This window comes from Astyanax mexicanus, chromosome 6, assembly GCF_023375975.1.
Source record: "Astyanax mexicanus isolate ESR-SI-001 chromosome 6, AstMex3_surface, whole genome shotgun sequence".
Classification (NCBI taxonomy): Eukaryota; Metazoa; Chordata; class Actinopteri; order Characiformes; family Acestrorhamphidae; genus Astyanax; species Astyanax mexicanus.
Genome location: NC_064413.1, coordinates 9,320,768 through 9,344,838, shown reverse-complemented (window position 1 = coordinate 9,344,838; position 24,071 = coordinate 9,320,768). Strand labels below are relative to the sequence as shown.

Here is a 24,071-nt window from a genome sequence, read left to right as displayed (position 1 = left end):
CTAAATAATTCATAATGGACACTGCATAATTCATAGTAGATACTAAATGATTCATAAGAGAAACTCATTGAATTTATAGTTAATTCTGAGTAATTCTTAGTAGATATTGGCTGACTCAAAAATGAAACTGGGTCCTAATGGGATAATATCTGATTCTTCACAGGTCCTCCTGGAGATGGCCGGACCGGAAGCCAGGGTCCTCCAGGCCGGCCTGGAATTCAGGGCACTGCAGGACGTCCTGGAACCCCCGGCAGCACTGGACCCTCTGGACCCCCGGGTTACTGCGACCAGAACTCATGTTTAGGCTACAATATCGGAGGTAAAACACATCTCTCTATTACATGTCTCCATGTGGTTCTGGGTTCCTGTGGTTCTTTCAGACTTTTTTTTGTTAACTTAAAGCGATGATTCTGCTAAAAATCACATTCATGCTAATTACAGTTAATGTTTTCAATTTAGTTCAGACCTGTGTAATTCAGAATGGAATCCCAGCTAACAGAGATCGTTATATTAACCTTTAGCAACGGTTTGAAAAAGATCTAGGAAGGTTAGACAGAAATAATTTTTCAGGACTGTTCTGAAAAAATGTGATCTAATAGTGGTTTGCATCACAATGCTATTAGAATGTTTCTCACATCACGTTCCCAGTTAGATGAATATTAACATTATGGAAAGGTTAACAGTAAAACTCCCAAAACTAAAAATTAAAACACTGACACGAGTTACCAAAATGTTTAAAAACGTTAAAAAAAAATTTGACAGATTGAACTTTCTAAGCAAGTTATCTGTAACGTACAAAAACATTAGGAAAGCCACTGTGCAGCTTGATTTAGGGAAGGTCAGTGTGTCTTTGCTATCGTAACGTCGGTAAAAGTATGCCTTGTGCAGCTCGAAACATGGAATGAGCCAATCAGTGCATCACTTGCCATTCCCTTTAAAGCCATATGCACTCTGACTTTGGTATTGGATTGGATTGCTATTTGAATGGCGCAACTGCCTGGATGTCTCCACTGCTTCTCAGCAGAGGAAACTGACCTGCTTGTTCACTCTTTAAAGGTGCACCAGCAGTTCATTTAGGGGAACAACAACGTTATTTTATGAAGTGTTCTCTTTATTGTTTATGTAAAAGTTTGTGCGCTGCTGTGTGTCCTTGTGTGTGTGTGTGTAACAAGGGCAAAACGGGGGTGTTATCACATTGGGTTTGTGCCTGTGCCGAGATAGCAATGAACGTCTAAATGACTGTTGACGTGTTTGTCTAGGTTGTATTCAGTCAGTGGTGCACCTGTGTTTTCCGTTGCCAGGATAGCAATACATGTTCACAAGCACCGTTGCTATTTAAACAATGCAGGTGGAATTCATATATGATAAATATTAATGTGCCTTGTGCACATAAGATTTTAAGTGCATAAGTGTGCAGTTAGCTGCATGCTACTCAATGAATGTGAGTTCCCATTACTTGTAAGTGATATTAGCCTCATAGCATCAGTGCTTAAACTAAAAATGCAACAACAGGTCTAAAATGATTGATTGTATTGGGAAGGATTTGAGAAGTTTGGGAGATTTGGGACGTTTTGGGAGAGATTGAGAGTTTGTGTCGGGTGGACAGACTTGGGGAATGTGATGTTTGGCAGAACCATCGCTTTAAGTCTGATGTCCAGCTTGTCCAATAGGAGACGTGATGAGGGTTGATGTTCCTATTGGACTGTTTGGGCTTAGCTGCAGCTGCTGCTGGATACGGGTCATTTTCAGAGTCTGGTTTCATAACAGTGAATATAAGGTTCAGAGCTCTCTCTGCAGCAGTTATCCAGCGTATTCCGAGTGTGTGTGTGTGAGGAACCGCAGTGTGTGTCATGAAGTTACCAGAGCTGACCATATTCTGTATAAAGACACAAACAGACAGGCACTGCGCCACGTTTCCAACCTGTAAAACAATCCACTCTGAGACAGAGGAACCACAGCGAGAACCGTCCATAAACTCAGCAGCCGTTTTACAGCCTTATGCTCTTAGAGTAAGAGTGTTCTGGGTGTCCAGACATGGCTGGGTTTAATTGCAGACAGAGAGTGGGTTTACTGGGCTGTGAAACGTTACGCAGTGTTGGTGATCTAAAACCCTTTAGGAGAACATGCTGTTTATAGAGCTCTGATCTCAGTCGGGACTTTAAAGGGGAACTCCACTGTCCTCCATCCTGATCACAGTCTACAGTGTGAGATCAGGAGGTGGTTCTGGGACGGGTTTAAAGGAACGGGTAAAGGATGATGTTCTGCTGGGGAATCTTGTAGATCAGTGGTTCTCAGTCCTGGTTCTGTAGTAGTAATAGGAGTGTTCCACAGGCTGTAGTGTTACACCATCAACGCACCATCAGTGCAGAATGACCTTGTTTAACCCTGTGTTCACGCAGACAGGTGACACAGCGACAACAGATAAACCAAGTTGATATTTTCTCAACTTTATGCAAATTAATTGAGATCTGTGAAGTGACATTCTACAGCAGGGGTGTCCAAACTTTTTTTGTTGGGGGCCAGAAGGAGAAATATATTTGAAGTCACGGGCCAAAAAAACAAATAATGAAATAAACCACTTTAAATAATACATTTTCCTGATTACTTTCATTTACACACCATTTTACTTGACTTACTATCTTTATCTTTAACAGTGTTGTGTAAACTAAGATTTTTCAAAATGATGTTTCCTTTCATGATAATTTTCATGATTTCATTAATATTAAACTCCTTAATTACGACAACTTTTAGACTCTTTGGCCCGTTTTCTGCGCTAGAAATGCGCACTTTCTCCACTTTTAGACTCTTTGGCCCGTTTCCTGCTAGAAATGCGTACCCTCTCCGCTTTTAGACTCTTTGGCTCGTTTCCTGCTAGAAATGCGCACTCTCTCCGCTTTTAGACTCTTTGGCTGTTTTTTGTGCTAGAAATGCCCACCCTCTCCGCTTTTAGACTCTTTGGCCCGTTTTTTCTGCGTTTTTCTTTCTCATTAGTGCTCATTAGCTCGTTAGTGCTTGTTAGTGCTCCTTAGCTCATTAGTGCTCGTTAGTTCGTTAGCTCATTAGTGCTCGTAGCACATTAGTGCTCATTAGCTCATTAGTGCTTGTTAGCTCATTAGTGCTTGTAGCACATTAGTGCTCGTTAGCTCATTCATGCTCATTAGGTGTGCAGGACTGAGAGCCGCTGATTTAGAAGAACCTGTGGGTTTGGTTCTAACATGGTGTGTTTCTTTCTCTCTTTCTTTCTGGGACTCGTCTTTTGATCTGAAGGTCCAGAGCTGTACGAGAATGATTACTGAGGACCATTCACCTCCTCCTCTTCCTCTCCTCCATCCTCTCTCTTACCATCCTCTCACCATTCCTCCATCTTCTCTCTACAGAGATAATTGAGGGATGGACAGAGAGGATGATGAACAGATTGAAGGATGAAAAGAAGTCATCATCCTCTCTGTCCATTCCTCAGTTATCTCTCTATATATCCTTTCATCGTTCCAAAATCTCTCATCATCCCTCCCTATTATCTCTCCATCCTTTCATCACATTATCTTATCTCTCCATCCATTCATCATCTTTCCATTTCTTCATCATCCCTCCACACCCTCTGTCCCCACAACCACGGCTAGTATCCCCACAGCCACACCCTCTACCCTCAACCACACCTTATATCCCTACAACCCCACCTCCAACCCTCACAACCACACCTTTCATCCCTACAACCCCACCTCCAACCCTCACAACTACCCCTTACATCCCTACAACTGCCCCTCCAACCCTCACAGCCACACCCTTTACCTCTCACAACTACGTCTAGCATCCCCACAGTCACATCCCCTACCCTCACAACCATACCTTCCATCCCCACAACCCAATCTCCAACCCTCACAAATACCCATTCTATCCACCTCCAACCCTTACAACCACACCCTTTACCCCCAAAACCACGGCTAGTATCCCCATAGTCACAACCTCTACCCTCGACCACACCTTACATCCCAACCCCACCTCCAACCTTCACAACTACCCTTTACATCCTTACAACCCCACCTTCAACCTTCACAACTACCACTTAAATCCATACAACCCCACCTCCGACCCTCACAACTACCCCTTACATCCATACAACCCCACCTCCGACCCTCACAACTACCCCTTACATCCTTACAACCCCACCTCCAACGCTCACAACTACCCCTTACATCCCTACAACCCCACCTCCAACGCTCACAACTACCCCTTACATCCTTACAACCCCACCTCCAATGCTCACAACTACCCCTTACATCCCTACAACCCCACCTCCAACGCTCACAGCTACCCCTTACATCCCTACAACCCCACCTCCAACCCTCACAACCACACCTCCCATCCCTACAACCCCACCTCCGACCCTCACAACTACCCCTTACATCCTTACAACCCCACCTCCAACGCTCACAACTACCCCTTACATCCCTACAACCCCACCTCCAACGCTCACAACTACCCCTTACATCCCTACAACCCCACCTCCAACGCTCACAGCTACCCCTTACATCCCTACAACCCCACCTCCAACGCTCACAGCTACCCCTTACATCCCTACAACCCCACCTCCAACCCTCACAACCACACCTCCCATCCCTACAACCCCACCTCCGACCCTCACAACTACCCCTTACATCCCTACAACCCCACCTCCAGTCACACAAGCCCACCTTCAAACCTCACAACCATACCTTCCATCCCTACAGCCACACCTCTTGTCCACACAACCACATTTACCTTCCGTACAGCCAGACCTCCAACCCTCACAACCACACCCCTTACCCTCACAACCACAGCTTCCATCCGTACAACCCCACCTCCAGCCCTCACAATCACACCTTTTATCCCTACAGACATACCCCCGACCCTCACAATTACACTCTTTTTCCGCACAACAATATTTCTTTCCCCCCACACACACCCTACCTTCCCATTCACCTATTACAGTACATGCCCTACCACAGCCACACCCACTACCCTCACAATTACATCTTCCATCCCTACAGCCACACACCTGCCCTCACAACCACATTCTCTACCCTCAACCACACCTTCCATCTCTACAACCCCACCTCCTACCCTCACAACCACACCCCCTACCCTCAATCACACCTTCCATTCCTACAGCCACACCCTCTGTCCTCACTAGAAAATATTCCATTCACACAGACACACACACTCTACCCTCACATCCACCTATTACAGTTGCCTTACTATAGCCACACACACTGCCCTTACAACCACACCTACCATGCCTAAAGCCACACCCCTACTCTGACTGCATAACCTTCCACCCCTTTAGCCACACCCCTTGCCCTCACAACCACCCCTACCCTCAAACCACACAAACCATGCCTACAGCCACACCCCCTGGGCCTACAACTGCATATTCCATCCATTCAGACAGACCCCATTTCCTCACAACCACTCCCCCTGTCACTCAAATCTGCCATCCCTAAGGCCACACCCCTCCATTGGCTCCTGCAGTTTCTGCACCCCCTGCACTGCACTGGATCATTTAGAGTTCTTTAAATTCTTTTCAGCTCCCAGCAATTCCATGCTAATGCTAACAGCTAATGCTAACTCTGAATCTATATTCTTCTCTACATTCACCTCCTCTTTCTCCCTCTCTCTCTCTCCTGCTCTCTGTCTCTCTCTGCCCCTGTGCCTATCCTCACTTCCTGTCTGGTGCTAATCTGGTGATGGGAACCGACAGACAGAAATGGCGATGACCTCACTGACCCCCCTGTGTTCCCATAGTACAACCGTTACCTCCCAGCCCCTACCAGAACTACGGACCCTCCAACGCCAACAACGAAGAAGAAGAGGAGGAGGAGGAAGAGGAAGACCCGTACGCCGGTTACCGTGGTTACCCACCCCAGTACTACCAGTCGAACTATCATGAACTTCAGCCCATCCAGAACGGTCACGGCTACCCCGGCTACCCCGGTTACCCTGGTGTCGGTCACCGCTTCCCCCGCAGCCTGACTGAAAACAGTGGAGCTCCACCCACAACACAGGAGGAGAATACACACTGATACAGCGTACTAACACACACACACACACACACACTCACCCACTCACCACTATTACAGACTGTGGGAAATGTTCAGAAGTGCCTCCTAAATATGCATCATTATAGGTGGTTAGAGGATCACACTCCTGCCCACCTTCACTTTCCACCTGTGTGTAAATCTGAATCTGCATGCAGTCATTTTAAACCACCATTGGAATGGGAGGAGGGGGGAGGGTGTAAATGGGGTGTACATAGCTTTTTTGTGGGCGGGGCTGTGGGTGGGTCATCATGGTGGGCCACATTTGTACTTCAGTCTTTATAAAGTGAATGAAGGTGGAGTTCCGGTGCTTCCGTGTTGTTAATGCTTCCTGGGTGTGCAGAACCGGCCGCTGTGTAAGGTTTTTTATTGGCGAGTGTGTGTGTGTGTGTGTGTGTGTGTGTGTGTTCTGGGCCTCTGTTTTGTGTGGTGTTGGGGTGGTGATAAGTCAAGGCTGTGTTCTGCCTCCAAACCCAAAACCTAATTTATTTTTTACTTGTTTTGTTTTTTTGTAACCAATAAAATTGTACTACAACAGTGACAGCATGTGTGTGTAAGTCATGGCCAAAATGATTGCAACTACACATGTTGTGTTATACACAGGTTTATTTACTTTGTGTATTGGAATTTAAAAAAATATATATTTTCACAATTTCAAAACTGTCTAAATACATCCCCAGTGGCAAGTAACAGGTGGGCAATATGAATAAAAATCACACCTGAAACCAGATAAAAAGGAGAGAACACGACTTAGTCTTTGCATTAGGTGTCTGTGTGCCACACCATTAGCGTAGAAACCCCCCAAAAGTGATATCGCAGAACTGGGGCGTCGCCAGGAGCGAATGGTTTTGCTCAAATGGAAAATCTCTTAGCGCCAATCACGGAGCCGGTTCAGAGAGAAAGAAACAGCCAATCAGCTTGCTGGTTTGGCAGAGCGCGGAGGAGAGGAGGGAAGATTTTTTTTGTTTTTTTAGATTTAGCAGCTCGTTGGAGCAAAACATGACATTAAAACATATCTGGATATATGGTGATTTTTCTAAAAGAAAGGTAACAGAGCTAACCCTGTAAACTGTGATTATACTGTTTTTGATAGCTGGTTAAAAATACCCGTCTCTTAATCAAAACCCACAGTGAGCTTAATAAAATACAGCTTGTGGCTAGTCATTGTGGTTTGTGACTAGGATTGCAGGATTACTGTAAACTTTAATGAAGGAAAATTCTTTTAGCTAGCTTAACTAGTTAGCTAGAAGCTGGATGTGGAGGATAGCCAGAATTCAGTACAGTACTTTGTTGGTAGTTTAAAGCAGTTTCTTAACCCTGATCTCTGCCCTAAAATTGTGTTTTCCACTGGATCCAGCTGATCAGCTGATAAACAATCATTTATTGAGTTTATCTGTTAAAATCCCTTAACCCCCTATGGATCATAAATCAATCATTATGTATATCAGCAGTGTATTAGACACATCATACCACCACTTACTTTATCAAGTGCCTTTAAAGCAGAGAAACAGAAGTACAGAATAAATGGTTCATTTGTGATTAAAGGTAATTCCACAAATGTTGTTCTAAGAGACTATAAGGTGGGCTTTGAGATAACTTGACATTCATATTAACAGATGTGTCCCCCTCTTGTGCCACACTAAGCATGGAGAACAGAAAGCGGAGAAGAGAACTGAAAACTTATCAACAATCTTAAGGTTACAAGTTCATCTCCAGAGATCTTGATGTTCCATGACGACCCACAGCACTGAAGCTAACCTCCCTAAACGTGGATGGAAAGGTTGCAACACAATAAATCCAGATGATGGATAAACAGTCCATTTAAGTTGTAAAGAAATTCCAGCTGTCCTGCAGGCTCAGGGTGCAGTGTCAGCGCATACCATCTATCAACATTTGAATAAAATGAACAGATATGGCAATTAAAGTCTGGGAAAAAACTAGACATTTCTGAAAAAGCACATCATTCTACTGTCTCAAAATCCTTGAAGTAAGACGAGAATCAAGGAAAAATTCTTTATTTTCTTACATTTGGAACCAAGAATTAGTTATTCCATTAATTAACTTTACTTTTAGAGCCTCCACCCAGATCATACAGCCTGAACACACACCACAGGTTCTGCCTCCGTCAACAATCCACTGTGATATAAGTTTCTCATATTTGGTGGAAACTTAAATAAAAACTAACCCTACCAAAAATGTAATGTGTTTTATAGTAGCGTAATTCTATTAAAACATTTAATCAAAATCATAATCACATTTTTTCTTCTTCTTAGCAATTTTAAAACTTTTAAGAGTGGATATTGCAATATAAATAAACGTGAATAATAAGAACCAGTGTTAGATTGGCAAAATGAAGTCAGATTTAAGATATTTGATATAATTAATAATATTTATGATATTTAAAAATATCTTATATTTTATTATTACTTAAAAATAGTTTTGGAACAACCATTGTCATATTGGAGCAAGATTTATTAATATGTTTTAAGTTATTATGTTTGTTATTTAACAAACTGTACTAGCGGTCATGCAAATAAAGCAACTTCAAAATTTAAATTCAAATTAGGCCTGGTAGGTAAAATTATACTAAATAACATGAGTTTGATGGCCATGCCAATTTTTCTATTGTGGGCTATATAACAGAACAGCACAATAATGCACAAAACACACAGGTGTGTGTGTGTGTGTGTGTGTGTTCTCGCATTGCGAGAAATTCCATTAATAAGGTCTCTGACTGAAGCATGAAGCTAAGCAAGGCAGGGCCGGCTGATTGTGTGAAAATTAAGCACTCTGATTGGCCGAAAGCACACCGCTTACGCAGATTTGTGTGACATTAAACGATATGCATACTTTAATACAAGTAGAACATCATTTGAAAAAAACTGTGTAATAGATCTTTATTTTCACATTTTCTTAATTATATGAACCAAAACCCCTCTGATCATTTTAAGTGATAAAATCAAACCAATCCTGCCGAGGTTTCCTAACCTTTAAAAACACTTTTATTGTGGTAATTTCCACCTCTGCAGCTCCCTCACAGGTTCAGCTGTGCTGTAGGTGAGGATGATGTGTCCGTTACAGGAACACACTGCCCTCCCTCCTGCCATTCCCCTAAACCCATACAACACCCAGAGTGTGTTTGGGGGGTGGCGGGGTTGATGGTTGTGTGTTTCCATTGTTAAAGAGTTAAACTGAATTGTGTGTTATTAGTTTCTCACACTCAATAATCCAATCTTTCAATTTTTTTCTTAAATACATTTTAATTCAGACGGACAAAAATCTATAAAAAACAGACAAACGCTTGAGGTGCAGCAGAGAGAGTGGCTGTGTGGAGGGATCACTTCATCTTGTAGTCAGCTGGCCTGTGGAATGAGGAGAAACAGGATTCAGTAACAGCAGTAAAATCAGAAGAGTCCTGAAATGTCTGAGCTTTAACTCTCTTCTACTCTAATTAATACACTTAGGTAGAGCTGGTCGATATGGCCCAAAAAGAAAAAAATCTTCGATTTAAGAAAAAAAAAATTTTAGATTTAATTTTAGATTTTTTTCCCCTACTAAAAATCAAATTATTTTTTATTTATTTAGTTTTCATTTAAATATCCCCTTTGTGGTTAAAGTGCAACCAGAAACAAGCAAAAAAAAATTGTAAACAGTGAGAACATCTAGTAACTTTTCGAAAGCTTTCTCCAACATAGTTTAGGTACTGACACAATGCTTACAAAATAAATAAATAAATAAACCCACCCTCAAAAAACAAATAGAAAGAAATAAAATGGTGCCCTTTTTGATAAAACTTGCAAAATAGAAAACAAGTACAATTTAATATGCTATTAAGCAAAGACGTTTCCCCATTGGGCTAGAATTGCAAAACAAAGCTTTTAACTAAGTGCCAGTGCTCTATAAAATTAGAGGATCTTTTCTCATGAACATGAAATAAATCATAAACTGTAGTGCATACAGAACCTGTGGAACCAGCAAGATTCCAAACTAATCAAACTAATCACAAGCCAAACTAACCAACACCAAGAACTTACCAGCTAACTCAAACCCAAACTAACCAACAAAACTCAAATCTAAACAAACTAACTCAAACCCAAACTAACCAACAAAACTCAAATCTAAACAAATTAATTACAACCCTATCTAACCAACAAAACTAACCAAACTAACTCCAACCCAAACCAACCAGCAAGATTCCAAACTAACCAGCAAGATTCCAAACTAACTCCAACCCAATCTAACCAGCAAGATTCCAAACTAACTCCAACCCAATCTAACCAGCAAGATTCCAAACTAACTCCAACCCAAACTAACCAGCAAGATTCCAAACTAACTCCAACCCAAACTAACCAGCAAGATTCCAAACTAACTCCAACACAAACTAACCAGCAAGACTCAAATCTATTCAAACTAACTCAAACCCAAACTAACCGACAAAACTCAAAACTAGCCAAATTAATTACAACCCTATCTAACCAACAAAACTAACCAAACTAACTCCAACCCAAACCAACCAGCAAGATTCCAAACTAACTCCAACCCAAACTAACCAAAACCTAAAATTAACTCACACACATTTAACTAACTACAACCAAAATAACCAACCCCACCTAAAACTAACCAAATTAACTACAACACAAACTAACAAACAAGACCTAGAATTAACTAAATTAAAACGCAATATAACTAACCAAACTAAAACTAAAATCACCTACAAGACTTAGAACTAACCAAATTAGGTAAAATCAAACTAACCAAGACCTAGAACTAACCAAACTAAAACTAAAATCAAAATAAAACTAGCTAACTCAAAAATGTAAAAAGCTAACCAGCAGCAGCTAAACGGCCCACTTAATACTGATCAGCTAAAACTGACTCTAAATCTACCCGTCCTGATGTTGTGGTTGGTGGTGGAGGTTACTCTGGTACAGAGGCAGAGCTCTGAGGAGGGAAAGCTGGAGACTGCAGCGGGGCGGAGCTGAGGAGGAGTCAGTAATGGGGGAATAATTGGATTGTCATGGTGGGATCAGAGTGCTGTGTAACACACTGTTCCAGTGTTCAGCATTATCCATTCATACCAGTAATGAAAAAGTGTCAGAAAACTTTCTGCACAAATGAAACTAATGTGACCTGCAGCAAAACCAATCAATCTCTCGGCAGGAACACCCTCACCTCTACCCAACGACAGAGCTTCAGCAAAAGCAGATCATTATGTTGCAGGACGTAATGCAAGCTCTCAAAGACCCAGTAAGAAATATTTGCTGTATCAGAGGGGACTTGAGGAAGATGAGACCATCTGTCTAAAAACGAAAGTGGACTATGCAACATGACAACGACCCAAAACACTGCAGTAAATCCACCAAACAACAGCTCAAATTAAAGAAATTGAACGTTCTGGAATACAAATCAAATCAAAGTCCAGATCTTAATCATTTTGAGAAAGACTGGTAGATGGTTTTAAGAAATTTTTATATTGAGGTTATTTCAGCCAGGAAGTCAGGAAATCCAGCTGTTAGGGAATAGTGTCCTAACTTTTCCACTTACAAGAAATGTACATTTCTGTTCCTTACATTCAAGTCAAGTCAAGTCAAGTCAAGTCAAGAGGCTTTTATTGTCATTACATCTGAGTACAGGTACACAGTGTGATGAAATTACGTTCCTCCGGAACCATGGTGCAACATAGAACAACAAGCAATAGACAACATAAAGTGCAGGAGTGACGACAGTGCAACATAAAATTATAAAATTATAACACTAAATAACAATAAATACAATAAATACAAAAGACGAGACAATTTAAAGACAGGACAGTGCAGTACCGATACGGTATAATAAAGTGTATAGTGGGGATAAGGTGCAGAGATGTATGACATACTGTCACATATATAATCACAGCAGTTACTGAGGTAGAGAGTTTATAGTTTTTAAGAGTGCAGCAAATAAAGTCATGTAAGCCTCTGTGTGCTGACTGGGTGTGTGTGTGGGTGAAGTTCAGTTCTTTGTGAGTGTAAAGGGGGGGGTGTACAGTTTAGTTTTGTGCGAGTGTGTTGGGTGAGTGGTGGGTGGGGTGGGGGTTCAGTTCTGTCTCTGTGCGTTGAGAAGTCTGACTGCCTGGTGGATGAAGCTGTTGCAGAGTGGAGGCTCGGATGCTCCTGTATCTTCTGCCGGACGGAATCAGAGCGAAGAGTCCGTGTGAGGGATGGGTGGGGTCGTCCACAATGCTGGTGGCTTTGTGGATGCAGCGTGTGGTGTAGATCTCGGTGATGGAGGGAAGAGGGACTCCGATGATTTTCTCAGCTGTCCGCACTATCCGCTGTAGGGTCTTGCAGTCTGAGGTGTTGCAATTCCCAAACCAGACGGTAATGCAGGTGCTCAGGATGCTTTCTACAGTCCCTCTGTAGAACATGGTGAGGATGGGGGGTGGGAGATGTGCTTTCCTCAGTCTCCGCAGGAAGTAGAGGCGCTGCTGGGCTTTCTTGGTTATGGAGCTGGTGTTGAGGGACCAGGCGAGGTTCTCTGCAATGTGAACACCGAGGAACTTGGTGTTATCCACAATTTCCACAGCAGAGCCGTTGATGTTCAGCGGGTGGTGGACACCTGGAGCTCTCCTGAAGTCAACAACCATCTCCTTGGTTTTATCCACGTTAAGAGATAGGTTGTTGGTTCTGCACCAGTCCGTCAGCCACTGCACCTCCTCTCTGTATGCTGACTCGTCGTTCTTGCTGATGAGGCCAACTACAGTTGTGTCATCAGCGAACTTGATGATGTGGTTTGAGCTGTACTTTGCAGTACAGTCATGAGTCAGCAGAGTGAACAGCAGTGGGCTGAGCACACAGCCCTGGGGGGCGCCGGTGCTGAGTATGGTGGTGCTGGAGGTGTTGTTTCCAATCCTGACTGATTGTGGTCTCTCAGTCAGGAAGTCTAAAACCCAGTTGCAGAGGGAGGAGTTCAGGCCCAGCAAGCTCAGTTTTCCGATCAGATGCTGAGGGATGATGGTGTTGAATGCTGAACTGAAGTCGATGAACAGCATTCGAACATAGCAGTCTTTGTTGTCCAGGTGGGTAAGAGCCAGGTGGAGCGCAGTAGAGATGGCATCGTCTGTTGATCTGTTTGGACGATACGCAAACTGCAGAGGGTCCAGTGAGGACGGGAGCTGGTTTTTGATGTGCCTCATGACCAGCTTCTCAAAGCACTTCATGATGATGGGAGTAAGTGCAATGGGACGGTAGTCATTAAGGCAGGACACTTGAGACTTCTTCGGCACAGGGACGATGGTGGTCGTCTTGAAGCACGTCGGCACGATTGCAGTACTCAGAGAGATGTTGAAAATGTCCGTGAGAACATCTGTGAGTTGTTCTGCACATCCTCTGAGCACTCTGCCAGGTATGCTGTCTGGTCCTGGGGCTTTCCGTGGGTTGACTCTGAGTAGATTTTTCCGCACATCAGCTGAGGACAGGCACAGTACCTGGTCGTTTGGAGGAGGTGTAGTCTTCCTTGCTGTCGTGTAGTTCTGTGCTTCGAACCTTGCGTAGAAGGAGTTCAGTGCATCTGGAAGGGAGGCATCACTGTTACAAGCAGGGGAGGGTGACTTGTAGTTGGTGATGGTCTGGATGCCCTGCCACATGCGCCGAGTGTCAGTAGTGTCCTGGAAGTGGGCGTGGATTTTCTTTGCGTAGGTGCGCTTTGCCTCTCTGATCCCCCGGGAGAGCTTGGCTCTAGCTGTCAAGATTTTTTGACAGATCCCACGAGAGCAGACCTCTACCTTCTGTCTGCATCTAACGGTGAGCGTCCACTCCATTCCATTCATTTCAATGGAAATAGTCGCAACATGCTGCGGTGCATGCTGGGTTGCGTTGCATTAAGCACAGCCCTGCCCTCCGGCAAAAAAGTTCAGCAGATCTCAACTCTTATTTACAGTCATATGAAAACGTTTGAGCACCCCTATTAATCTTAATCATTTTTAGTTCTAAATATTTGGGTGTTTGTAACAGCCATTTCAGTTTGATATATCTAATAACTGATGGACACAGTAATATTTCAGGATTGAAATGAGGTTTATTGTACTAACAGAAAATGTGCAATATGCATTAAACCAAAATTTGACCTGTGCAAAAGTATGGGCACCCTTATCATTTTATTGACTTGAATACTCCTAACTACTTTTTACTGACTTACTGAAGCACAAAATTGGTTTGGTAACCTCATTGAGCTTTGAACTTCATAGCCAGGTGTATCCAATCATGAGAAAAGGTATTTAAGGTGGCCAATTGCAAGTTGTTCTCCTATTTGAATCTCCTCTGAAGAGTGGCATCATGGGCTCATCAAAACAACTCTCAAATGATCTAAAAACAAAGATTGTTCAACATAGTTGTTCAGGGGAAGGATAGAAAAAGTTGTCTCAGAGATTTAACCTGTCAGTTTCCACTGTGAGGAACATAGTAAGGAAATGGAAGAGCACAGGGACAGTTCTTGTTAAGCCCAGAAGTGGCAGGCCAAGAAAAATATCAGAAAGGCAGAGAAGAAGAATGGTGAGAACAGTCAAGGGAACAGCTATGCCACACATATGCAAGCCTCACTAAAACACAGAACAAGCACCTTTCAAACACAGGAGAGAGGCAAAAAAACTGATGATATATGGATTTATAGAACTATAGATCACAGTGGATTTAGAGTGGTTTACTAAAAATCTAAAATCTTTAATTTATGATTGACTACATCTGTTGCTTCATTTTAATTCACAAAAAAAAACTTCACGGACAAGCCCACACTCTGCGAGCCAAGAGCTCCGGCACGGCGACATGCATTGAAGGAAAGTGCCAGTGGACACGCTCCGTAACTGGGTCTAACATAAAGAAGAAGGAAAAAGAACCTTAAAAATGCCTGCTGAATTCTGATTCAGTGACGGGTTAGAAATTAAAACGTGGGATTAAAATTAGAAAGGGAGTGCTTACGGGGTCCAGAGTCTGGGGAAGGCATCCCGCTCCTCCTGGGTGTATTCATCCAGTCTACGGGGAATCCTCCGCGGCTGAGGAAGCTCCTCTGTCAGATTCAGCAGGATATCCTCTGGAATAACCTGAAACAGGACAAATAGATTTTGTGATATTAGTGGTATCAAATCTGGTTTAAAAAATCTAGATCTAAATCTATTTTTTTTTTTAAATCTATTTTTACGTACATTACCAGTCAAAATTTGAAAACTTCTCTTTCAATTTTTTTATTTATTCCCTACATTGTAAATTAATACTGAAAAAAATCCAGACTATTAAGGAACACATACAGAATCATGCAGTAAATGTTTAGCATTTAGGTGCTATTATCTGGGGTGCTGTTAACTTGTGGTTTCTGATGAACTTCCTGGCCACCCTGATGAGAGCCAGTTTCATCCTAACATTTTTGACGGTCTTTGCGACTGCACTTGAAGATACTTTTAAAGTTCTTGAAATGTTTCAGATTGACAAACAGCTATTCACTGTATACCTGTAACTCTACCTCTTCACAAATTTACAACTGATGCTCTCAAACACATTAAGAGACAAGAAATTCAAGTAATTATCTCTTGACAAGTTCAGCACAGCTGTTAACTGAAAGCTGATCATTCCAGATGACTATACCTCATTATTCTAACTGAGAAAATCCAACCAAGATGTGCAAAACTAAGTCATCTAAGCAAGAAGTGCTACTTTAAAGAATCTAAAATATATATATAACATATTCTGGTGTGTTGTAAGAAATGTTTTGTTTACTAAATAATTCCATATGTTTTTCTTCATATTTTGGACGTATTAATCTACAATGTAGAACATTTAAAAATAATAATAAAAAAATGCATTTAAGGTGTGTCCAAACTTTTGACTGGTACTGTAAATGATCTGATATCCATTTGTATTAACCCCAGATAAATCTTTAACCATCTAAGTTCCACGGCGTGTCAAACTGGCTCTTCCTTGACGTTTGACTAGAATGTTCTGTGTCTGTCGTCTGCCTCTCACCAGTAATTGGTAGATTCTGTCTGTTTCGATACTGACCAACAGACACTTTTTAACTTTTTATTAAGGAAATAACTAAGGACACGCCCATCACACCAGAAACCAGCCAATCTTCATCAGACAGAGATTTGTGTAATAGAGCACCATTTTAAAACAGATCAACCAAAATCTTTCAAATTAAAGCTAACCAGGCTAAAGTGCAGCTTCCACACATGGTGGAGGTAGTATCAAACAGTGTAACTTACTGTGACGGTAAACAATGAGAACAAATATACAAAGCTGACGGTTCAGAGACAGGTGTGTCAGAAACACACTGTGGATGTGATGTTAATAAAACTTAATAAACAAGATTTGCGTGTCAGTGTTCTTGTACTTAAAAAGTGCATCATAAAGGCCAACATTTATTTCTGTGAAAGGAATAAAAAATCTTGTTCTTTTGATCTTTTTCTTCACAGCCTGGAACACAGTAAGCTGTAAGTGAACTGTCCTCATTAGGGGTTATTTCACTGCGAGAACAATTTGATTAAACAGAGTAAGTGAGAGACGTGAGAGAATCGTCCTTTCAGATCAAAGAACACAGAGGGCAAATCTGACGCTCCAAACTCAGCAGAACACCAGAACACGTTTCAGAAAAAACAATAAATCAGACTTACATCATCTGGGAAGAGATGCAGCCGCTGCATCATTGTCCTCCTCCACAGGTTTTTGGGCAGCATCCCGTAAATAGCCAACTTTACTATCTGTGCAGTGAATGAGAGAGAAAGAGAGAGAGAGAGACACACAGATAGAGGGAGAGAGTGAGAGAGAGACACAGAGAGAGGGAGAGGGAGAGAGTGAGAGAGAGAGAGAGACAGAGACAGAGAGAGAGAGAGACATCTTATGTAAGACATCTGGTCATTGTGAGTGTTGCTCACTACCCCCCTCTTGCTCACCTGCTGTAACTCATGATCATAAACAGCAGAGACAGAAACAGCCACACTGCTACTGTCCAAACAGCTGGAAACCTCTGGATGCTATGTTACACAGCAGGATTAAAGTGATCATTTTAAAATCTAATTCCCCCAATTCCCCCAAATCACTCCATCAGCCTGAACATGTACATGCTTATTTTATTTTATTGCTGGAATTATAAAGCTAATTAAGTAAACAAGTAACAGAAGCTTATCATTGTTGAGTACCTACTTGGATGTATGTTTTACAGGGAGAAGATTATTATGCATAGCATCAATTTCATTATATATTCACAAACTGGATGCTTTTCTGCTAAAAGATACGAGCTACACAGGTCTAAAACAGTAACTGCCGAGCCAACCTAGCTTAAGCATTTGTTTGTGTACCTAAAGCATGAATGCCCTTTTCTGTAAATGGCATTCACATGTGACTAGAATGACTACTACCAAGGTAAATTCATGAATACAATAGTACTGTTAAGGTAAATTCATGATTAGAATAGCCCTGCTGAGGTAACTTTATAATTAGAACAGCACTGCTGAGGTAAATGTATAATTAGAATAGCACTGCTGAGCTCATATATAGTTAAAATATGTGTCTCTGCCCTGTCAGCACTGCTATCCTAATCATGCATTTACCTCAGCAGTGGTATTCTAATTATGAATGTACCTCAGCAGTGGTATTCTAATTATGAATTTACCTTAGCAGTGTTATTTTAATCATGCATTTACCTCAGCAGCGCTATTCAAACAACATGTGAGCAGAATTTACACAGAGAAAGGCAGACAGATTTTTGGTACACAAACAAATGGTAAGGCTTAATTAGCTCAGCTAAATTAACTATCCTAGCCCTGTATGGCCTGTATCATTTAGCTGAAAAACAACCAGTTTGTAAACTGGTACTAAGTGGGATACATGAAGAACACTTGCATCCAATTGGTTTTAATTTATGTGAGTAGAGCGTTAAAATGAACTTAAACCACTGCTCTCTCCCTCAGAAAATCAGAATAGCACTGCTGAGATAAATGCATGGTTAGAACACCCTTGTTGAGGTAAATGCATGGTTAGAATAGCACTGCTGAGAAAACAACTGGTAAAGTAAATGTATGATTAAACATATAAATGGACCTGTCAGTGTTTTAGGCACAGACTGGTGAGATTTGAGATGATGATAATAATAGCTACATAGATGATGATAATAGCTAAAGATAAAGGCAGTTTATTTTTGTGTTATTATTGTGTATTCTGCATTACTGTGAGATACTTACAGCGCTGGGGTCTTTCTGATGCAACTGTGCTGCTGTGACCTGTTTGAAGCCCCCTGGGTATCTGAGAAAGAAAGAGAATAAAGTCAGCTCCAGATTAGCTATCCTCTAAATATATAACATCCATAAAACACACAAACACTGTCAACACGTTAGGATTTCTGATAAAATCAGAACTCTGATTTTCACTCAGTTCTTACCCTGTGTGAGACGAGTAGACCTTCTGTTCCCACTTGTTTCCAGAGAAAGCGATGTGTCTGGTGTTCATCACCACCACATGATCTCCAACATCACCTGCAGAATACACAAACAGAGCAAAACCAGTCTATTAGAGCTCAGTACACTCAGCGTCATTCTCTCAGAGCCTGTACTACATCACAAACACTACAGCTGAAGCTGAAACACAGCAGAATCAGAGGAACCGGCAGAACCAGCAGAACCAGCACAGCTTTTAAAAGAGTTTTTTGTTTTGTGCTACAACCTCTTATCACCTCCTGCAATCACCTATTGCACAGTTAACATTATTAAACAGCAGGAATAATCTGGTGGGGTGTATTAATAGCTGTGTACAAGTTTGAATTTAATTCTAGTGCTTTTGCTCCCCCTGGTGGTTGCTGCTCTCAAACATATTATAAAAATAGTATTAAAGGGGCACTAAACACCCTGGTTTTAGCTGACTCCACCCTCAGGTCAAATTTGAAAAAGGCAAAAAAAAAAAAAAAAAAAAAAAATGGGATGGGAAGTTTGGGAGAGGCACTGGGTGATGTATGGGTTTAGATGCAGGACAGAAGGGAGAGCTGATAGTGGTGAGATGCAGATGGTTGGACGTCAGCAGAAGGGCGGTATTATTGATTGATTTGCATACTGTGATGTGTCTGGGTACCAAAGTACATGAAAACATCATCCTAGCACAGCTGAACCTGAGAGGGCACTACAGAGATGAAGGGAAATTAGCACAATAAAAGCGTGTTTTTTTTTTGTTTGTTTTTTTTAAGGTTAGGAAATGTTTATAAAAATGTTAAGCAAAACTTAATGTTTCAATATTTTAAGGAACACATTTCAGCTAATAATGGAACAAATATGGTTTGGGGTTTAGTGGATCTTTAAAGCATTGTATCTAGTAAATTGGTCAATCCACAGTTTTTTTTTTCAGTTCTGATTCCAAAACAGAACTTTTTATACAAATTCTGATACCAGAATCATGAGATATTAATATTTTTTCTTTATTTTTCTTATATAACATTATTCGTCTTTAATAATCTCACTATTATTGTTGATGATGTTCCGAAGGAAACATTATGAGGCTAAAATAGAGCACACCACATTTATTAGAAGAGCAAAACAATTACAAATACCCTTTTTTTAATTACTTTTTTATAACATTATAACCTGGCTTGTAAATTCACCACCAGGCTGAGAAAACCAACATTTTCCATTAAAGACTGGTCATGAAGTATCACAAATGTGATCTACTTCTCTGTAATCCTCTTTCGTCTTTAAGTCTTTGGGTTTTGCTGGAATTTAATGTGTTTTTGAAAAGCATAAGCTGCCTGTTGGGCACTTACAGTACCATTTAAAAAGACTGGACACACCTCTTCTTATTCAATTAGTTTTCTATCTTAAATCTATAAGATTTTTTACATAGTAAATTTAACATTGAAGGCTATATTAAAGCTATATTTTTTTGTACTGTTTATTACATAATTCTGCATGCCCCTAATTGTGTTGACGTATTTAATACTAAGCTACAATATAGTAAATAAATTAAATAAATAATGAAAGAAAAAGACAGAATGAGAAAGTGTGTCTTAACCCTTTATGCAAGACAAGCCTACTATCTGTTTGAATGGGGAGAGACCAAAATACTGTAAACATAAGGTCTAATTACTATCTACACAACATATTTTATATCCCTGATTAAATCTGACAAAACCTCATGAACGATTTGTATTAGGGGTGTGATGAGACACAAATATCACGAGAGGAGACGAGACACGATACTGGGTTCACGAGAATGAGACGAGACGAGATTTAAAAATGAAAAAAGAAAACATCAAAAATGAAAAATGGCTTGAAAACTAGAGTTTTATTTGACAAAATCATATAAAGCAAACTTAACAGACTGGTTTCTCTCACACATTGATTCTATAAGAAACCTTTCTAGGTCTTATATAGTGTATAACCACAACCAGTCATATTAAGACTATGCTTGAAGTGCAAACAGAGACAGAACATTTTTTTAATACAGTACAGAGCTAAGGGATTAGTACTGTCTATGAAACAGTCACGTGTAGGATTTACTTACAGTATTTATATATGGTTTGTTTCTTGTTGGTCACTCTGTTACTGTTTATTGTTTCCACTGAAAAGCCAAAATGCAGCCAGATATACAACTTAAAAGTAGCAGAAGCATCTTCTATACAAATGCCAAAATTTTATTCTTCTGCTGAGAGCTGCTCTCACTGCTCAACCACCACACTCGCTGCTATCACTACTGTGAAGAGAAATATCGTCACACCCCTATTTAATATTCTATACCAAAATCAGTCCTAATTGATTTCTACACTAATCTCTATTCATCTCATACAATAAAATGGCATTATGCCTTTATGGCTAAGATATGGAAATGGGTTTATTCTGATTGGCTTTCATACTGCACCTCATTCTGGAGGAAAAAAAAGTCAGTCAACTACTAAAGGTTTCATCATATGTAGGTGGAGCTAAATTGCTGTAGGCTGAATCACAAAATTGTGGGTGTTTGTACATCGTAGTTACAGTATTTGAGATTTTGACTTCCTTTTTTTTTACGTTTACATTTTTTGTACAGCAGCAACCACACGTACTGAATATTTAGGACATTATATAGAGTATTTACTCACTGAGCGCGTGGTAGATGGGCTTATGCTTCCCCTGAAGCCGCACAGAGCACATGGAGGCGATCTTCCCCGGCGGCTGCAACCGAGCATCTATTAAGTACCAGGACCTGGCGAAGGTCGCCCATTGCTAAACATAAAACAACAAAAGAGAAGTGCATCAGTAATTTAATAACTGAACATGTAAAACCAGATTAAACACTGAAGATTTTTTTGTTGTTTTAATGTAATGCTAGGCTCACTTCTGGGCCCATAAAGGTTAACATCCACCTAAATCTGTGCATGTTGTCTATGAAATAGACAAGCATTTTGTTTTTTTGTTTGTTTGTTTGTTTCTACTGATTGTATAAAACTGTTCTAGTTATACTAAATAAAACTTATTTTTGTTATTTAACTGTTCAGTAGCTGTTTATTATGTACTGTTTATACTATAAACTACTGAAATGCTACAGAGCATATAGAAAAGCTAGCTCTTCTATATGCTCTGTAGCAGTTCAGTAGCTGTTCTATATGCTTTATAGCTGTTCAGTAGCTGTTCTATATGCTTTATAGCTGTTCAATAGCTGTTCTATAGGCTTTATAGCTGTTCAATAGCTGTTCTATAGGCTTTATAGCTGTTCAATAGCTGTTCTATAGGCTTTATAGCTGTTCAGTAGCTGTTCTATAGGCTTTATAGCTGTTCAATAGCTGTTCTATAGGCTTTATAGCTGTTCAATAGCTGTTCTATAGGCTTTATAGCTGTTCAGTAGCTGTTCTATGGGCTTTATAGCTGTTCAGTAGCTGTTCTATATACTCTATAGATTTTCATTAGGTGTTCTATACGCTCTATAGCTGTTCAGTAGTTGTTCTATACGCTCTAAAGCTGTTCAGTAGGTGTTCTATACGCTTTATAGCTGTTCAGTAGCTGTTCTATAGGCTTTATAGCTGTTCAGTAGCTGTTCTATATGCTTTATAGCTGTTCAGTAGCTGTTCTATAGGTTTTATAGCTGTTCTATAGGTTTTATAGCTGTTCAGTAGCTGTTCTATATACTCTATAGACTTTCATTAGGTGTTCTATTCACTTTATAGCTGTTCAGTAGCTGTTCTATACGCTCTATAGCTGTTCCATAGGTTCTGTAGTTAACTGTTCTACTGTTTCGCATATCCTATAGATTTTCCACTTCTATATACTGTATGTTTATACTAAACAAAACGTTTATATTAATGTAGTTGCAGTAGTAAGTTAGTAGTTCGTATAGTCTAGACTATTCTAACTGTAATGCTAATGAATGTTGTGTCATATGGCCTGGAATATAGTAATATTATTTTATGGCCATGTCGCTCGGCTCTGATAGTAATAAATGATTATGTTTATTATTAGTGGGGAGCAGCTTTCTCCTAAATTTGATAATAATTATGAGTGTAGATTCAGAGCCCAGCTCCAGACACTCTCTCCTGTCTTCACCCCGCAGTAAGAGCGCTGTACAGCAGTATAAACCCGCAGTGTTACAGAGGTTAAAGCGGTTTACCTGGGCAGATCTGGAGAAACTAGACATATGATTTAGATTAGGTTATCTTAGCTTAGCCTCCTCAGTCCGCGCTGACCCCTGCGTGCTGTTTTCGGTCCGACCCCGAAACCGGTCCTGACAGAAACACTGAGAAACCAACAGTTCCTACAGCTCCCAGCCAGCGGAACACTCTCTACTGTACTGAAATTCACCAGTATATCAAATCCCTACAATTAACACAACATCTTTATAATTTACTAAACAATTACCACACTAATTAAGTGACAAAAAAATTATTATTGCAATTGTTTGTTTGTTTCCAATAATTGTGTTATATTATTTTGTTCTATTAAATTAATTTTATTTTGTTTTGTGTAAATGTGTGTTATATCACAATACACCGCTGTCTCATAACTTTTTATAACGTTATCAAATAAATAAATATATAAATAAATAGAGGAATAGACCTTTTTACACGTCCTTGTTAGTTAATGAGGAACTGAGAAAATTTTTCATTATAAATTGAAAAATAATATATACCTACTTGACTGGGGTTTTCCTTTAATCTTAGAAAGTTGAACAAGAAAATATTCTGTATATATACAATATCTATTTTAAACGTTTATTTATTTATTTATTTTACAGTCAATTACAATATTATATAAGACCAATTTGAAGATGGCAACCCATCTTTGACCATCAGTAAACTGGAAATCAAGGGACCATGCTTCATGCTTTCCTCTGCTAACAACTTTTATGAAGATGTGGATTTCATTTTCCAGCAGGACTTAGCAAACTGCCCACACTCCCAAAAGTATCAATTGGTCTTATATAATATTCTACTTTTCTGAGACCCTGATTTTTGGGTTTTTATTGAATGTAAGACATAATCATCAACCATACAAAATGCTTGAAATAGATCACTCTGTGTGTAATACATATATATAATATATGAGTTTCACATTTTTAACTAAATTACTGAAATAAAGTAACTTTTCAATTATTTTCTGATTTTTTGAGATACACTAGTATATAAAATTATTACACATATATAATACATAATACATTCTTAAGCTTAAGCTCATAAACAGCGGAATTATCTCCTGTATTGGGTTTATTTCTGCTCATTACTGAACTGTATTTATTCTACAGATCATTTATAAATCGAGGACTAAATAAAGATGAATAAATCAGGCTGAAATCTCGCGTTTTCAGCGCGTCACTGTTGTGTCAGAGGTCAGGCTAAATCAGAGAGTCTGTGTAGAGGAGATTTCCTACCTGAAATGTGTTTCTGTTTTTTTGAACCACCAGAGGGCGCTCAGGACCGAGTCCAAAAGTAATGGGTTCCTATTGAGAAAGTGAACAAAATCTAAGGTTATAAATGTTTTTTATATTTTTAACACTATGTATTTTTTTTTTCATTTTCTCAACACAA

General features: G+C 40.2%; 2 protein-coding genes and 1 long non-coding RNA gene across 7 annotated transcripts in view; 1 reads left to right on the top strand and 2 right to left on the bottom strand.

Moving 5' to 3' along the window:
• col14a1a (collagen, type XIV, alpha 1a) overlaps positions 1 to 6,615 on the top strand; it is a 120,447-nt gene extending 113,832 nt beyond the window's left edge. The window contains exons 46-47 of one of the 2 annotated variants that reach the window (XM_049480203.1): positions 164 to 319; positions 5,782 to 6,615. In XM_049480203.1, the coding sequence (XP_049336160.1) occupies positions 164 to 319; positions 5,782 to 6,059 (434 nt within the window). In that variant the 3' untranslated portion in view covers positions 6,060 to 6,615. Of the gene's footprint in view, positions 1 to 163; positions 320 to 3,267; positions 3,936 to 5,781 lie in introns of those variants that run through there. The other variant, XM_049480204.1, reaches the window with a different exon arrangement.
• On the bottom strand, positions 3,895 to 4,564 carry LOC125802374 (uncharacterized). 4 transcript variants are annotated; one of them, XR_007439434.1, is made up of 4 exons: positions 4,462 to 4,529; positions 4,126 to 4,251; positions 4,049 to 4,083; positions 3,895 to 4,006 (listed from the first exon to the last, which is right to left on the bottom strand). It is a non-coding gene; the product is annotated as an uncharacterized LOC125802374 (long non-coding RNA). The 4 variants fall into 4 exon arrangements; XR_007439433.1 differs by lacking the exon at positions 3,895 to 4,006 and adding an exon at positions 4,252 to 4,335 and having other exon boundaries at positions 4,024 to 4,083; positions 4,126 to 4,209; positions 4,504 to 4,564; XR_007439431.1 differs by lacking the exon at positions 3,895 to 4,006 and having other exon boundaries at positions 4,024 to 4,083.
• Positions 6,616 to 9,314: 2,699 nt separating the features above from the next.
• Positions 9,315 to 22,822, bottom strand: mrpl13 (mitochondrial ribosomal protein L13). Its single transcript, XM_007234095.4, has 7 exons — positions 22,658 to 22,822; positions 21,156 to 21,279; positions 18,477 to 18,570; positions 18,280 to 18,340; positions 16,714 to 16,800; positions 15,026 to 15,147; positions 9,315 to 9,436 (listed from the first exon to the last, which is right to left on the bottom strand). The coding sequence occupies exons 1-7, from the start codon at positions 22,682 to 22,684 to the stop codon at positions 9,412 to 9,414; spliced, it is 540 nt and encodes a 179-aa protein (XP_007234157.1). The 5' UTR covers positions 22,685 to 22,822; the 3' UTR covers positions 9,315 to 9,411.
• Between the last annotated feature and the right edge of the window lie 1,249 nt (positions 22,823 to 24,071).

Bases quoted from the DNA above. Each gene is read 5' to 3' on its own strand.
- mrpl13 (XM_007234095.4), bottom strand. From the start codon at position 22,684: ATGTCTAGTTTCTCCAGATCTGCCCAG. The intron at 18,571-21,155 runs GTGAGTAAATAC...TGTATTCTGCAG, and splicing joins GCCCATCTACCACGCGCTCA to GTGATGTTGGAGATCATGTG. The intron at 16,801-18,279 runs GTAAGTATCTCA...TTCACTGCACAG, and splicing joins ATCAGAAAGACCCCAGCGCT to ATAGTAAAGTTGGCTATTTA.